The 14,495-nt window shown below is 40.9% G+C and overlaps 1 protein-coding gene across 1 annotated transcript; it reads left to right on the top strand.

Moving 5' to 3' along the window:
* The first annotated feature begins 3,184 nt into the window (after positions 1 to 3,184).
* Positions 3,185 to 14,493, top strand: psmc6 (proteasome 26S subunit, ATPase 6). Its single transcript, XM_029733260.1, has 14 exons — positions 3,185 to 3,310; positions 3,754 to 3,833; positions 3,941 to 3,980; positions 4,969 to 5,021; positions 5,130 to 5,197; positions 8,366 to 8,480; positions 8,570 to 8,657; positions 8,947 to 9,008; positions 9,120 to 9,243; positions 10,898 to 10,959; positions 11,295 to 11,415; positions 11,758 to 11,838; positions 12,004 to 12,075; positions 14,045 to 14,493. Exons 1-14 carry the CDS (start codon positions 3,226 to 3,228, stop codon positions 14,161 to 14,163), a joined length of 1,170 nt encoding a protein of 389 aa, XP_029589120.1. The 5' UTR covers positions 3,185 to 3,225; the 3' UTR covers positions 14,164 to 14,493.
* Positions 14,494 to 14,495: the final 2 nt, after the last annotated feature.

Genomic DNA, 14,495 nt, shown 5'->3' with positions numbered 1-14,495 from the left:
CCTGAGAGTCTTGAATATGATTGGGAGGTTTTTCGTGGTCTGCTGCATATTTGACTGGAATACTGTATATACTTGACTCAGATAAATACTTGCCATGGCCCTACTTGCGCAATGCGCTGAACTATGCATGCTGCAGTAAAGAAATTGTATTACCATGTCTAAGTATAGTTACAGTACACCAAACCAGCCTGTTCTCATAGACTAGACATAACATAGGAATTGTAAATCCGGGACACTCAAATTAGTATGATATGTTAATTTTGGCATGGTTACATAAGACAGATGGCTTCTTAGGACAAAAACAAAAGTAGGGTGGTTAGTCGGGGTGGATGGGTGGGTGTATAACGCGACCATCTAGCAACCTAAATGTTGTGAGTTTGAATCTCATCATGGGCAACTTTAGCATTTTAGATAATTAGCAACTTTTCAACTACTTACTACTTTTTAGCTACTTTGCAACTACTTAGCATGTTAGCTAACCCTTCTCCTAACCCTAACCTTATCCCTTTTAGCTAACCCTTACCCTATCCCTAACCCTGTTAGCTAACCCTTGCCCTAACTCTAACCCTTCAACTCAACTCATAAACTTAACCCTAACACCTAGCCTATCTAATGTTAGCCAGCTAATTAACATTGGCCACCTAGCTAGAATTTGTAACATCAGAAGTTTAGCAAATTTGTAACATATTGTACATTTTGCGAAATTGGAACATATCATTTGTTTTGCAAATTTGTAACATAGTGTACGTTTTGCAAATGCGTAACATATACAAATTATAATTCGTAACATATTATATGGACAGCTTTTTCTTGAAATCGATACAAACGGTCCCACCGTAATCCATGTTCCGTTATGTAGTCCTACTCGTTCAGAACACGGAACACTTCACCTGCAGTCCCGAGGCAACTCTTTGCGTCAAAGAAATGAATCATATATAGTGCCTTTGGAAAGCATTCAGACCTCTTGACTTTTTCCACATGTTGTTACGTTACAGCCTTATTCTAAAATGTATAACATTGTTTTCCCCCTCATCAAACTACACACAATACCACATAATGACAAAGCAAAAACAGGTTTTTAGATTTTTTTTGTAAATTGATTGAAAATAAAAAACCGAATAAGTATTCAGACCCTTTACTCAGTACTTTGTTGAAACACCTTTGGGTGAGATTACAGCCTTGAGTCTTCTTATGTATGATGCTACAAACTTGGCACACCTGTATTTGGGGAGTTTCTCCCATCTTGCAGAGTTGCTGAACAGCCAGAATGTGGACAGGCGCATCTCATTAAAACGAGCGCGCAGGCCTTGGTCACAGGACATCTCCAATCCTCAAGAACCGGTGACAAATCTCTTCAGTGCTGGTGAACGGATTACTCATCCACTGCTTTCCCGGGCGTGGATCAGATTGTGGGGAGAAGTAATCCTCAAATTTGAGTAGTCGGATGTGACACCATCAATTTACGCATGTGATCCATATCTACGTCCAACGTCACCCACGACCGCCGGAGTTGAGAGTATAGCGGGAACAAATCGCAAATGCCTCTATCCACTCACTCCGTGTCTCCAGGCGCCCAGTTATGTACTCGTTCAGAACACGGAATATCTCACAGCATTTCACAGCATTCTTATGGACATGATTATGGGATTATAAAGCGATCTATAACAACGCTTTAGTCCGCAATGCTTTATGCTAGAAACAAGCTGTAAAATGCAGGGGACAGACGTGACGCCGATGCATATGAGATATTTTCGGTTTGTCTCTATAACATTCAGAGGCTGAACTACAACCTTCTATAGCCGAGGACAAGGAGATAAAAAAAATGGACTTTGCTTGAGAAGTAATGATTCTGTCACTTTCAATTGACGTTCAACAGCACTTCAACAACATGCCTATGAATGTAATATTTACACTGTATAAAATGAAATTGAACTTTGAATGAAATAGTGATGTATCTAAAAATGCCTTATTAGGCTATACAGTCATTCTACAGTGTCTTTGAATTCACTTTTAGAAAACAGAGGTTTGGCCAGTCTTTGGTTTGAGGATCATGTGGTGAGCTATGCATGCCTAGTTTGTTCATTTAGCCTGGCAGATGCTCATATATTACAATTCCCTAATCACAGTCAACACAAATATTTTTTGTAACGACAATATCATGGAATAAAATATAATAAATGAGAAAATTATAGGTTCCCAAATGAAAAAATATTACAAGTGCATACCTGATATGTGACTGCTGTGTTAAACAATTATTGGCTTTTTCTCTAAATCATTGATGATCAGATACTTCAGTTGTAACTGGTTTTGTTGAGCTCCATTTTTACAGTTGATAGACATCTTAAGCACTGTTCCAAACTTAGACTATCTTTTATTTTGTTTTTATATTTGTTTTTTACTGTGGCCTGTATATAAATCAAAACTCCTCAGGTGCACAGGTGCTGCAGCATGCGCTCATTCTTTTGCATGCTCTGTTGCAGTATTAAAAAAGATTATCCTCATCCCCAGTCATGTAAAATTATGTAGATTGGAATGAAATGCGTTTATAAAATGCATTTTTTTTCTCGGACCGTAAATAAAATGATTCACGCAGTGCTTTTATTATAATGGATATATTTTCACCCTTGTCTGCGGTGGTCTGCGAATCCACAACCTTCTGAGTACTTTTCCTTGTAATGCGTACAAAACAAAGAACATAAGGCTCTGATCTGTCCTAGGAGTAAGGGTAAACGGTAGGCATGTTCTCTGCTATCTACTTTATGTTTTAATTATTCATTTTGGTATAGGGGAGGGTCACTTGTATTTTTTTCAAGCGTTCAGGGAGTCGGCTTTTAATTTCAGGAGATCCGATTTTCTCCAGGTATCCCTCATTATAAATAACGTACAGTCGCTTATTATTAATCTGTGACCCAGCATCACTGGGAAAGTCACCCAAGCTAAACATAACCCGATTCATTTTTAGTTAGAAGGATTTGTTTTTGTGATTTGAAAGTGAGGGGGAATATTTGATTTCCCAACAAAATCCCTCTTTTGGATCGAGGGGATTTTGTTTTCAGTGTCAAGGGGCATCCTTTGGAGCGTCCTTTGGTCTTGGTCATAGTGTCACCCAGTGAGAAGTATGAGGGGACACTGCCCCCATGTGGCAGATGTGACAAATTGCATGATGACACAGAAACAAAACACATCTTCCGACGTCGTACAGTTCCCATAATTCATAGAGGCAACATGGCTGACACCAGAGAAAAGGGGCTTCAAGATTACAGGAAAAGATTACTTGAACATAAAGAGATTGACGGACGTTTAAAAGAGTGTGAGTAATGCATTACCGTGTCTTTGTCAATAGATCGGAATAATGCACATAAAATTGGTTATCTAACTAAAATGAGCAACAGCCAGTTAGGTACGCGGTTTTTGCCTTTTTGTAACTCGCTTTGTCATGCAGTGGCAGTAGACTCGTCCATAGAAATGAATGGTCTTCACAACCGGCTAACGCGTTAGCAAAATGCTAGCTACAAAAACAGCTGCATCTAGCCGTATATTGAAGTGTATTTGCTGTACTAAGCCATGGCAAAACTGTTTAACCAGCTGACGTTATTTGCCAAGACCACTAGTTAACCATATTAGTTCGAGTTTAGCTTGAAGTCATGGAAGAACAATAACAGACATAATCAGCTAACGTTAATAACTGTAGCTAGCTAACGTTAGTTACACATCTTGATTCCATTCGTATCCTCTGTCTGACTCTGTTTTCAGTGAGGGAACAGCTCAAGGAACAGACAAAACAATATGAAAAATCCGAAAATGACCTGAAGGCCTTACAAAGTGTTGGTCAGGTAAGATTGTGTATTTACACATGATTATTGACCGGCAATATAGTGTACAAAAAAATGTGTCGTAATGAATGGATTTGAACTGCTAATTATGTTCATACTTTATGTAGATTGTGGGTGAAGTGCTCAAACAGCTGACGGAGGAGAAATGTAAGTTGTAGCTAGTGTCACTGCAATCGTCCTATTGATATGCCTAGCTACATCACGTATTATGGTGCGTTCGTACATTCACTGGTTAGCTACTTCCGATTTCAAAGCACTCGACAGTGTGTGCCAGAGAGCAGAATAACTGATGAGCAGAGTAACACCCGTTGAATATAACCTGTGTCGGCCAAAACAATTCATAAAATTGTTCCCAGCAGTTAAGTTAGTCACCAACGCTCTAGACAACATGAAAACATCCTACGCACCTCTGCTAAGGCAAGTAAAATGGTAAGAGTGAGGTGTTCTCTCATTTGTGTCTGGAAGTAGCTAGCAAGTTAGCCAACTTTAGCCAGTTGCCTACAGTTGTGAGATCAGAACTCTTGGGTCAACCCTACTCCTCGGCCAGAGCGTACAGTGTGCGCTCTGAATGTACAAACGCCCAGAGCTCACTCTGGCACTCCAGAGTGCATTGAAGAACACACCATGCCATGGGTGCGTTCGTAAATTCACTCCGGAGTGCCGGAGTTTACTTTGGGCGTTCGTAAATTCAGAGTGTTGTCAGATTGTCCGTTTGCTCTCAGAGCGTTCAGAGTGCACACTGGACGCTCTGGCGGAGGAGTAGGGTTGATCCGAGAGTTCTGACCTCACAACGGCAGTCAACCCAAGCCAACTGGCTAGCTAGCTAGCTACTTCCAGACACATAATGAGAGAACACCTCACTCTGACCATTTTACTCCCCCTAGCAGAGCTGGTTAGGTTGTTTATTATCCAGAGCGTTGATGACTGACTGGGCTGCTGGCAACAATTTAATTACACTTTCTTGCCAACGTTTAATGACACCGGCCATATTCAATGAGTGTTCAGCGTTCGTATATTCATCAGTTATTCTACGCTCTGGCACACCCAGACGGGAGTGCTCTGAATCGGAGTAGATAGCCAGAGGGAATTTACGAACACACTCCATGTCATGTTCATTATCTACTTCTCTTCACAGTCATTGTCAAGGCAACCAATGGACCTCGTTATGTTGTTGGCTGCCGCAGACAAGTAGGTCTTAAACCATGATGGTACCAACGCTTCATCAGTGATTATTTACATTCTGTGTCATCTCTCTATGATTGTAATTGAGCTCATCTCTCTGTCATTTTCACACAGCTGGATAAATCACAGCTCAAACCAGGCACTAGAGTGGCCCTGGACATGACCACCCTCACCATTATGAGGTAGGCACTAGGGATGCAAATTTCGGTCAATTTTACTGCCACTAACCGACCCTCATTAACCGGTCAATAAATGGTTAAATTCTTCCCAAACAGTAAAATGAAGTGACCAACAGAAAATACCATGCATGCATAAAAGGAATGGCAATTTTTCATTAAGAGCTTAGTGGAAACATGCAACAATAGCAAGCCTATCGTCTTAGTCAAAAGGCTGTATTATTGAACATGCAACTCCTGTAATGAAGCAGCTAATCAAATGTAATTTTTAAACACTTGCCAAAGTACAATTTGTGGGGAACCATTATTCTAAACAGCAAACTCAATGAGAGCGATTCAAACATATGTGACAGAGATGAAAATTTCTGTTAGAAACTTAGAAAGACGGGGCATCTATTAGCAACAACTAGGATGGGTTGCTAATATGACTAGGATTGTGCCTTTGGCTTCTGGACAACGAAAGAAAGTTGATTTGAAAAGCAATAGAGCAGGAGAGAAATGCTGCTTAATGGCATGAGGAAGTTTTTATAAAACAATTGCCTCTGTTTCTATGGTTGAATAATGGTTAGACTACGTTGAAGCAAAGTAAGACATGCCTCATTATTTGAAGTGAAGTAAAACGTTCAGTTTCAAACAATTATACTGACACAAGCTCACATTGCAATGTGGTGGGTGACTCGCTGATAGCCTGCCTACCATCGACTATAGCCTATGCTCTCGAATGAAGAATGGGAGGCGCGCTTTGATTACGAGTTGAGATTGAAAAATACAAGTAATAGCTCTTTAATCGTGGCCATCAAAACAGTTTAACACGTGATTGCATTTAGAATTGATATTTGTTGCGCAATGACTGGGCTTAAAAAAGCACGTTTCACTCTATTACCAGCTTTTTGAGGAGCTGCTCTTGCGTTGTCTGACAGGTGGTAAGCTATTCCTCTCCTCAAACCAGGCTCTGTATGCTGTGCGGGTCTGTTAAGAGAATTTTCAATCCCAATGATAATACCTAACAATTAATAAGCTTTGACTAATCCCCAAGGTTTGTAAGGCACTGGGTTAATAATAATTAGGCAAAGACTCAGCTTATGCAAAAGGTTCGTACAGTTAATTCACGAGAACGTTCTGAAGTCCATAATACAGAGACATTCATTTTATAACTTGCTTCTTACTTACACACAAACAGTAGATATCCTACACACATACATACACACAAACAGTAGATATCCTACACACATACATACACACAAACAGTAGATGTCCTACACACATGCATACACACAAACAGTAGATGTCCTACACACATGCATACACACAAACAGTAGATGTCCTACACACATGCATACACACAAACAGTAGATATCCTACACACATACATACACACAAACAGTAGATATCCTACACACATACATACACACAAACAGTAGATATCCTACACACATACATACACACAAACAGTAAATGTCCTACACACATGCATACACACAAACAGTAGATGTCCTACACACATGCATACACACAAACAGTAGATGTCCTACACACATGCATACACACAAACAGTAGATGTCCTACACACATGCATACACACAAACAGTAGATGTCCTACACACATGCATACACACAAACAGTAGATGTCCTACACACATGCATACACACAAACAGTAGATGTCCTACACAAATTCATACACACAAACCGTAGATGTCCTACACACATGCATACACACAAACAGTAGATGTCCTACACACATGCATACACACAAACAGTAGATGTCCTACACACATGCATACACACAAACAGTAGATGTCCTACACACATGCATACACACAAACAGTAGATGTCCTACACACAAACAGTAGATGTCCTACACACATGCATACACACAAACAGTAGATGTCCTACACACATTCATACACACAAACAGTAGATGTCCTACACACAAACAGTAGATATCCTACACACAAACAGTAGATATCCTACACGCATACAGACACACAAACAGTAGATATCCTACACACAAACAGTAGATGTCCTACACACATGCATACACACAAACAGTAGATGTCCTACACACAAACAGTAGATGTCCTACACACATGCATACACACAAACAGTAGGTGGGTTGTATCCCTCCCCAGAGTTCTCACCACTGTTTATCACTACCCAGTGCTGTCCGTTCCATTCCCCCGAGATTAGAGAAACCTTGAGAAGTACTCCCTGTCCTATCATCTAGCCAGTTCGAGTCAAACACAGTCTTCATTGTTCTCGGTATTCTCTTAGGCACACACATACATTTCTCTTCCTCACAGGTCTCTACTAAACCTTATGGGACTTACGTTTAGTACTTTAATTATTCATTATACATGCTACATAAACTACTAATTACTAATTAGTTAGGTTTCAGGGTGGGATTCTTTAATCATTACCTTTTAAACATATCATTCCCTTATCAGTGTGTGATTTTAATAAGATGCATGATGACTAACAAAAATACACGCAGCAATTTCATTCCACAAAATTCTGCAAATTAACCTATAGACCGATAAGCATGACCGGTAAAATGTATTTTCGGCGGCTAACAGATTTAACGGCTAACCGTTAACATCCGTAATTGGTACTGCACGCAATAGGGCTGCAATATATGGGCTTTTTTTTATTATTGCGATTTAACAACCAAAAAAACATTATATATTGCGATTTCACTTGCGATATAGATCAAAACACTTGGGTGAACTGTTGGAACTATTGAAATGGAATGATTTATATTAAGAGGCGAAGTGGAAAGCAGCATTGTGTTGACTGCATTTGACCTAACAGAACAGCATGCAAACTTATAGTGAATCTAACAGCAAGGAGGAGGAACTGTGCTGCTTGAGTGACAGGGGGCGGGGCTTGGTGTGTGTGGGAAGCAGCCACAAGCGATGAGAGGGAGAGAGACGACAAACGGAGTAAACCGTAACTGACATTACACGCGGCTTATTGGCGTTCCAAAATATTGCATGTGATATGGACCTCTTGCGATATGGATATTGCACAAGTCAATATAGCAATTTCAATGTGAATTTCATTATTGTTCAGCCCTAACACACACACCAGTTGAGCAAATGTCAATTCAGTCTACTGACACAGCCCTAAATGTTTTCCCTGATGGCAGATGACATGTACGCTCACCCACCCTACAGGTATCTGCCCAGAGAAGTCGACCCCCTGGTGTACAACATGTCCCATGAAGACCCTGGCAGTATCTCCTACTCAGAGATCGGTGGCTTGGCCGAGCAGATCCGTGAACTGAGAGAGGTACACGTCACATCCTACAGTACAGTTATGACGTTTTCCCCTGAAGCAGTCAGGTGTTCTATATGACACTCCCCCGTGTTCCCTGTCAGGTGATTGAGCTGCCCCTGACCAACCCTGAGCTTTTCCTGAGGGTGGGGATTATCCCTCCAAAGGGCTGCCTGCTCTACGGACCTCCAGGTGAGTCACTAGCAGGATTTTGATGTAGACTCTTTGAAATGTTCCTTGTTTCCTCATGTCCTGGATTCCTTGACCTACATCTCAAAACACGTTGGATCAAAAGATCTGAGGTCCCTCCCCTCAGACCTTCTCCTCCAATGCGTCTTGAGAAGGAGGTCTAGGAATAAAGGATGCGGCGAACCAAGGAAAGACTTTTGAGATTCACCCAGAGTAATGCGGTTTAGGTTATGTCACTGAGGTCCTGAGGGTTTATTCATCCATTTCCTTTATGCACCTATCTTTTCATTAGGCACCGGAAAGACCCTTCTGGCAAGAGCTGTAGCCAGTCAGATGGACTGTAACTTCCTCAAGGTGAGTAATGGGCTACACTTTGTTTTCCTCCACTGGCCCTTCGGGCTGTATTCAGTATTCTTTGAACAACATGGCTGACATGTCCTGTCTTCTTTGCACCGGATGCGGCAGGTTGTGTCCAGCTCCATTGTGGATAAGTACATTGGAGAGAGCGCCAGGCTCATCAGGGAGATGTTCAACTATGCCAGGGACCACCAGCCCTGCATCATCTTCATGGACGAGATCGACGCCATTGGTGAGCTTCCTCACCTGTAGCCTGGTCCCAGATCAGTTTGAGCTGTAAAGCTAACTGCTGTGGTCGTTGTCAGCCAAAATGAGTTGGATATACAGCAAAACCAGATCTGAGACCAGGTTAACTTCTTGGGGCTATGTGGGACGTTAGCGTGCCACCCGTGGCGCACCCTATCAACAGCAGGTGCATTTCAAGAGCGGCAAATTTGAAACCAAATAAATGTCAAAATTCAAATTTCTCAAACATACAACTAACTTACACCCTTTGAAAGATAAACATCTCCTTAATCTAACCACGTTGTCCGATTTCAAAAAGGTTTTACGGTGAAAGCATAAAGTTAGGTTATGTTAGGAGAGTACATTGACAATAGCTGTGTGTAATGTATTGTCGATTCAAAGACAGGCGTCACCAAAACCATAGAATCAGCTAAAATTATGCACTAACCTTTTACAATCTCCATCAGATGACACTCCTAGGACATTATGTTAGACAATGCATGCATTTTTAGTTCTATCAAGTTCATATTTATATCTAAAAACAGCGTTTTACTATGGCGTTGATGTTCAGGAAATCGTTTCCCTCCAATAACCGGCAGTCAAGTCATGACAACAAAATAATTAATTAATATTAGAAAACATTGGTAAAATATTATGTCATTCAAAGAATTATAGATTTACATCTCTTGAACGCAATCGACTTGCCAGATTTAAAATTAACCTTACTGGGAAATCACACTTTGCAATAATCTGAGCACTGCGCCCAGAAAAATACGCATTGCGATACAGACTAACCGCCATGTTGGAGAGATCGAAAATACTATGTAAATAATCCATTACCTTTGATTCTCTTCATCAGATGTCACTTCCAAAGAATCCCAGGTCCATAACGAATGTAGTTTTGTTCAAAAAAGCTCATTTATGTCCAATAAGCTCCGTGTTGTTAGCACATGATCTAAGCCAGCCGGACTTCACTTCACGAACGGAAAAAATATATTTACGTTTGTTCAAACATGTCAAACGTTGTATAGCTTAAATCATTAGTGCCTTTTTTAACCAGAACATGAATAAAATTCAAGGCGGACGATTGGGATCTCTTTTAAAACGTTTCGGAACTAGAGTACCAACCATCAACTCGCGCGCCAGGGGTCTAATCGGCCATCACCGTTCCAAGTCTCTTATTCGGTCAGATCTCACAGTATAAGACTCAAAACACTTTGTAAAGGCTGGTGACATCTAGTGGAAGCCATAGGAAGTGCCAAAACATTCCTCAGCCCCTTTGTTTTTCAATGGCATAGGCTTAAAGTCAATTCAACACATCAGGTATCCACTTCCTGTCAGAATCTGTCTCAGGGTTTTGCCTGCCAAATGAGTTCTGTTATACTCACAGACACCATTCAAACAGTTTTAGAAACTTTAGGGTGTTTTCTATCCATATATAATAAGTATATGCATATTCTAGTTACTGGGTAGGATTAGTAACCAGATTAAATCGGGTACATTTTTTTATCCAGCCGTGAAAATACTGCCCCCTATACCCTAACAGGTTAAGCATCCTGAGCCCTGATGACACATCTATTCCTTCTCCCTTTGCTTAGCATTGAGCGCAGTGTCTGGGAATGTTGAATGTGTTGTAAGTGAAATACTTTTTTCTCTACAAGGTGGCCGAAGGTTCTCAGAGGGCACGTCAGCTGACAGAGAGATCCAGAGGACCCTGATGGAGGTAAAATGGGCGGCCATAACTCTTAGCTATATGTTACATAGAATAGATAATGTTTAACAGATGTTGCTTTCTATGAGAATGATGGTTCTGTAAAATATATTTATTTGGGGAAAGACTGTTCTGTGGCTTGGTCAGTACCGTATATCTTGTGGGTGATGTTGAAGATGGGAATAGAACTCGGTGACGTGTAGTTTGCAGCCAGCTTGACTGGCATTTCAATACGTACTGAAGGGTCTTACTGAAAGATGTCTAAAGTTATCCGGATCCACGGCAGATAATCCTCTGTGAGTTGGCTCCTCGCCGACTTATCTTTTGTGTGTTTGTGCGCCGCACAGCTGCTGAACCAAATGGACGGCTTTGACACCCTGCACAGAGTCAAGATGATCATGGCCACCAACCGGCCTGACACCCTGGACCCCGCGCTGCTGCGTCCCGGCAGACTGGACCGCAAGATCCGTACGTTCTTCCTCCTCTCATCATCATCATCCTTCATACTTAATCCTCTTAATGTAATATAATGATATATGCCATTTAGCAGACGCTTCTATCCTAATGGACTTAGTTATGTGTGCATACATTCTTTGCCTATGGATGGTCCCGGGAATCGAACCCACAAACCTGATGTTGCAAGTGCCGTGCTCTACCAACTGAGCCATGCAGGACCTTATCCCTTTTGGGCTATAAGGCCACAATGATCTCCTTCCATTTCTTTCTAAATCATAACCAAGTAGAAAGAAATGTGATTGTCTATGGAATGAAACGATGAGTGACCCATGGTTATTTCTACTGTTCCAACAGACATTGAGCTGCCCAATGAACAGGCCCGCTTGGACATCCTGAAGATCCACTCTGGCCCCATCACCAAACATGGAGAAATAGGTGTGTGTGTGTGTGGTGTGTGCGTGCGTGCGTGCGAACTCACTATGGAGACACTGTGGTCTTGATTTTTAGCACAGCTGGGACTGGGACACGTTTGGGTGTAATCATGTTTTAGATTTTGTTACACTGCTTCTTGTAACAGGTGTTGTCGCTTTATATTTTTAGATTACGAAGCGATCGTGAAGCTTTCAGACGGCTTCAACGGAGCCGATTTGAGAAACGTGTGCACTGAAGCAGGTAACTGACCAACATTATGGGCGGCTTTCCCGGCTACAAATAAAGCCTAGTCCTGGACTGAAAAGCCATTTTAATGAAGATTTTCCATTGAGTATGCTTTTTAGTCTACGACTAGTCTTAATCTGTGTCCGGGAAACCTATCTGAACATAGCTGTTATTGTCCTGAACCCAACCTGTTGTCATGTTTTTGGCTATGCCGGATTGTGATATGACATGCTATTCTATAAAATAATTTATCTGTAATTAATATTACCTGATTAAGCTAATCAGATGAATGTAATTAACTAGAAAGTCGGGGCACCACGAAAGAATGTTTATAGAGCTTTTATCTTCCGAATAAACTCTTAAAGACTTAGTAATCTTTTGCATCAATAGCAGTCAATATTTAATCGTCACTTTATTCAGTCTCATCTGAAACATCGTAGAATTCTTGGTTATCTTCACGAACCCTGGCTAACAAGTGGAATCAGCAATACAAACTTTGGTTTAATTATTTATTTACTAAATACCTAAATAATCACACAGAATTACATAAACACAGAATGGATCATACATTGATTACTAATTATGTCCTACAACAAAACGTCCCTGGGGGACGGAACCTGTATGATGGCTGGTTACACAAAACAGCACACCCAATGAGAGAGATTCCATATGTGACAGAGATGAAAATCTCTGTTAGAAACTTAGAAAGACGGGGCATCTATTAGCAACAACTAGGATGGGTTGCTAATATGACTAGGATTGTGCCTTTGGCTTCTGGACAACGAAAGAAAGTTGATTTGAAAAGCAATAGAGCAGGAGAGAAATGCTGCTTAATGGCATGAGGAAGTTTTTATAAAACAATTGCCTCTGTTTCTATGGTTGAATAATGGTTAGACTACGTTGAAGCAAAGTAAGACATGCCTCATTATTTGAAGTAAAGAAGGAACGTTCAGTTTCAAACAATTATACTGCCATAAGCTCACACGAATCTTATGCATTCTAAATAACCGCCCATTTGGAAAAGGAAAATGCAATAAATATTTACTCTGAGCTGTGCTTCAATAGGTTGGGTGTAGATGGAAGGCCGTGTTGCCCATCAGAGATTTTCCTTGTCCTTTGAAGAGTGTCTCCGGTGGTAAACTGGATACGTTGTAGTATCGTCGTTGTGTGGTAGACTGGGTACGTCGTCTGTCCTTTCTTAGCCCACATTTACAGCGGCCGCTGCTAACTCACCGGCTAGGAGGTATCACTTCTGGGGTGAATAAGAGTTCAAAGTTCATACCAAGTTGCCATACTTTTAGCTCATGCTATATTCTGGCTGGTAGAGTCGAAATTCATCCTTTCGGCGTGTTGATCGTCATCTTCGCGTTGAAATTCGATGCTAATTTCGTTAGGTTATTACCTGAGCCTTTTCAACGTGGGGACCGTCGTCCTCGGAACAGAAAGTTACATTTTCGTCAAGGGCTTTATATAGGAGGGGAGAGAAGGGCGTGTTTCATAGTTTATAACCAATGTCTGTTCATATGGGAAGGGCCAATGAGTTGAGCATAGTTTACTCTATGACAAACAGTTCTCTCATTAAGAAGCTAAATTACATTTAATCTTTTCACAAATAGTTTCATATTTAAACATTTAAATTGCACAACAATTCCATGTGAATCTGATAACTATAATGTGTAGTTCCAAGATACAGTTTATGTCGTCCTATCATCAGTAATAATGTCTCAGACGCCAACTGATCTAGCATCATATATCAAGGCATATTTTCAACTGGTTGGATTACCGAAATATGGTTCCTTTCCCCCCACCTTTTTATGTTCCCAGACTCTCTATGTTTAACAAAGGCTTTTCAAGAGTCCTTCTGTAGAGTCAGAGAGAGGAACGGGAGAAAGGTATTTATGGGGGGGGTCATAAACCTCACCCACAGGCCAACTTCATGACACTGTTGTTCATGCTCTAAGTCTCGTCCCTTTCCATCTTCCAGGTATGTTTGCGATCCGTACCGATCACGAGTACGTCACTCAAGAGGATTTCATGAAGGCGGTTCGCAAGGTGGCCGACTCAAAGAAGCTTGAATCCAAACTGGACTACAAGCCCATATAAATGCTTATATCTGTATTCCTATATGTGAAAATGGAAAGTAGATGAGAAAGGGAGGCTGGGATGGGGTTTGCTGTTGCGGCTTAACTTTTTGTATGATGCAGAAAAGCTTATTAGTGTACCATTTATATACAGAGTTGCCAAGAAGTGACCTCAAAACAGTTAGATATTGGAAATGGATACATTAATGTCCCTGTCTCCACTCCGTAGTGTGAAATTTATGCCCACTGGCCCAGTATTTAGGGTTATATTAACAAAAACAAATATTCTTGCCATTGGAGCACCTGTATCTGTAAAATGAATATGTCACATTAAAAACATTGATATATCACACT

The sequence above is a fragment of the Salmo trutta genome, chromosome 35 (assembly GCF_901001165.1).
Source record: "Salmo trutta chromosome 35, fSalTru1.1, whole genome shotgun sequence".
Classification (NCBI taxonomy): domain Eukaryota; kingdom Metazoa; phylum Chordata; class Actinopteri; order Salmoniformes; family Salmonidae; genus Salmo; species Salmo trutta.
The sequence above is the reverse complement of the archived record's forward strand: the minus strand, read 5'-3'. Positions and strand labels throughout refer to the sequence as shown.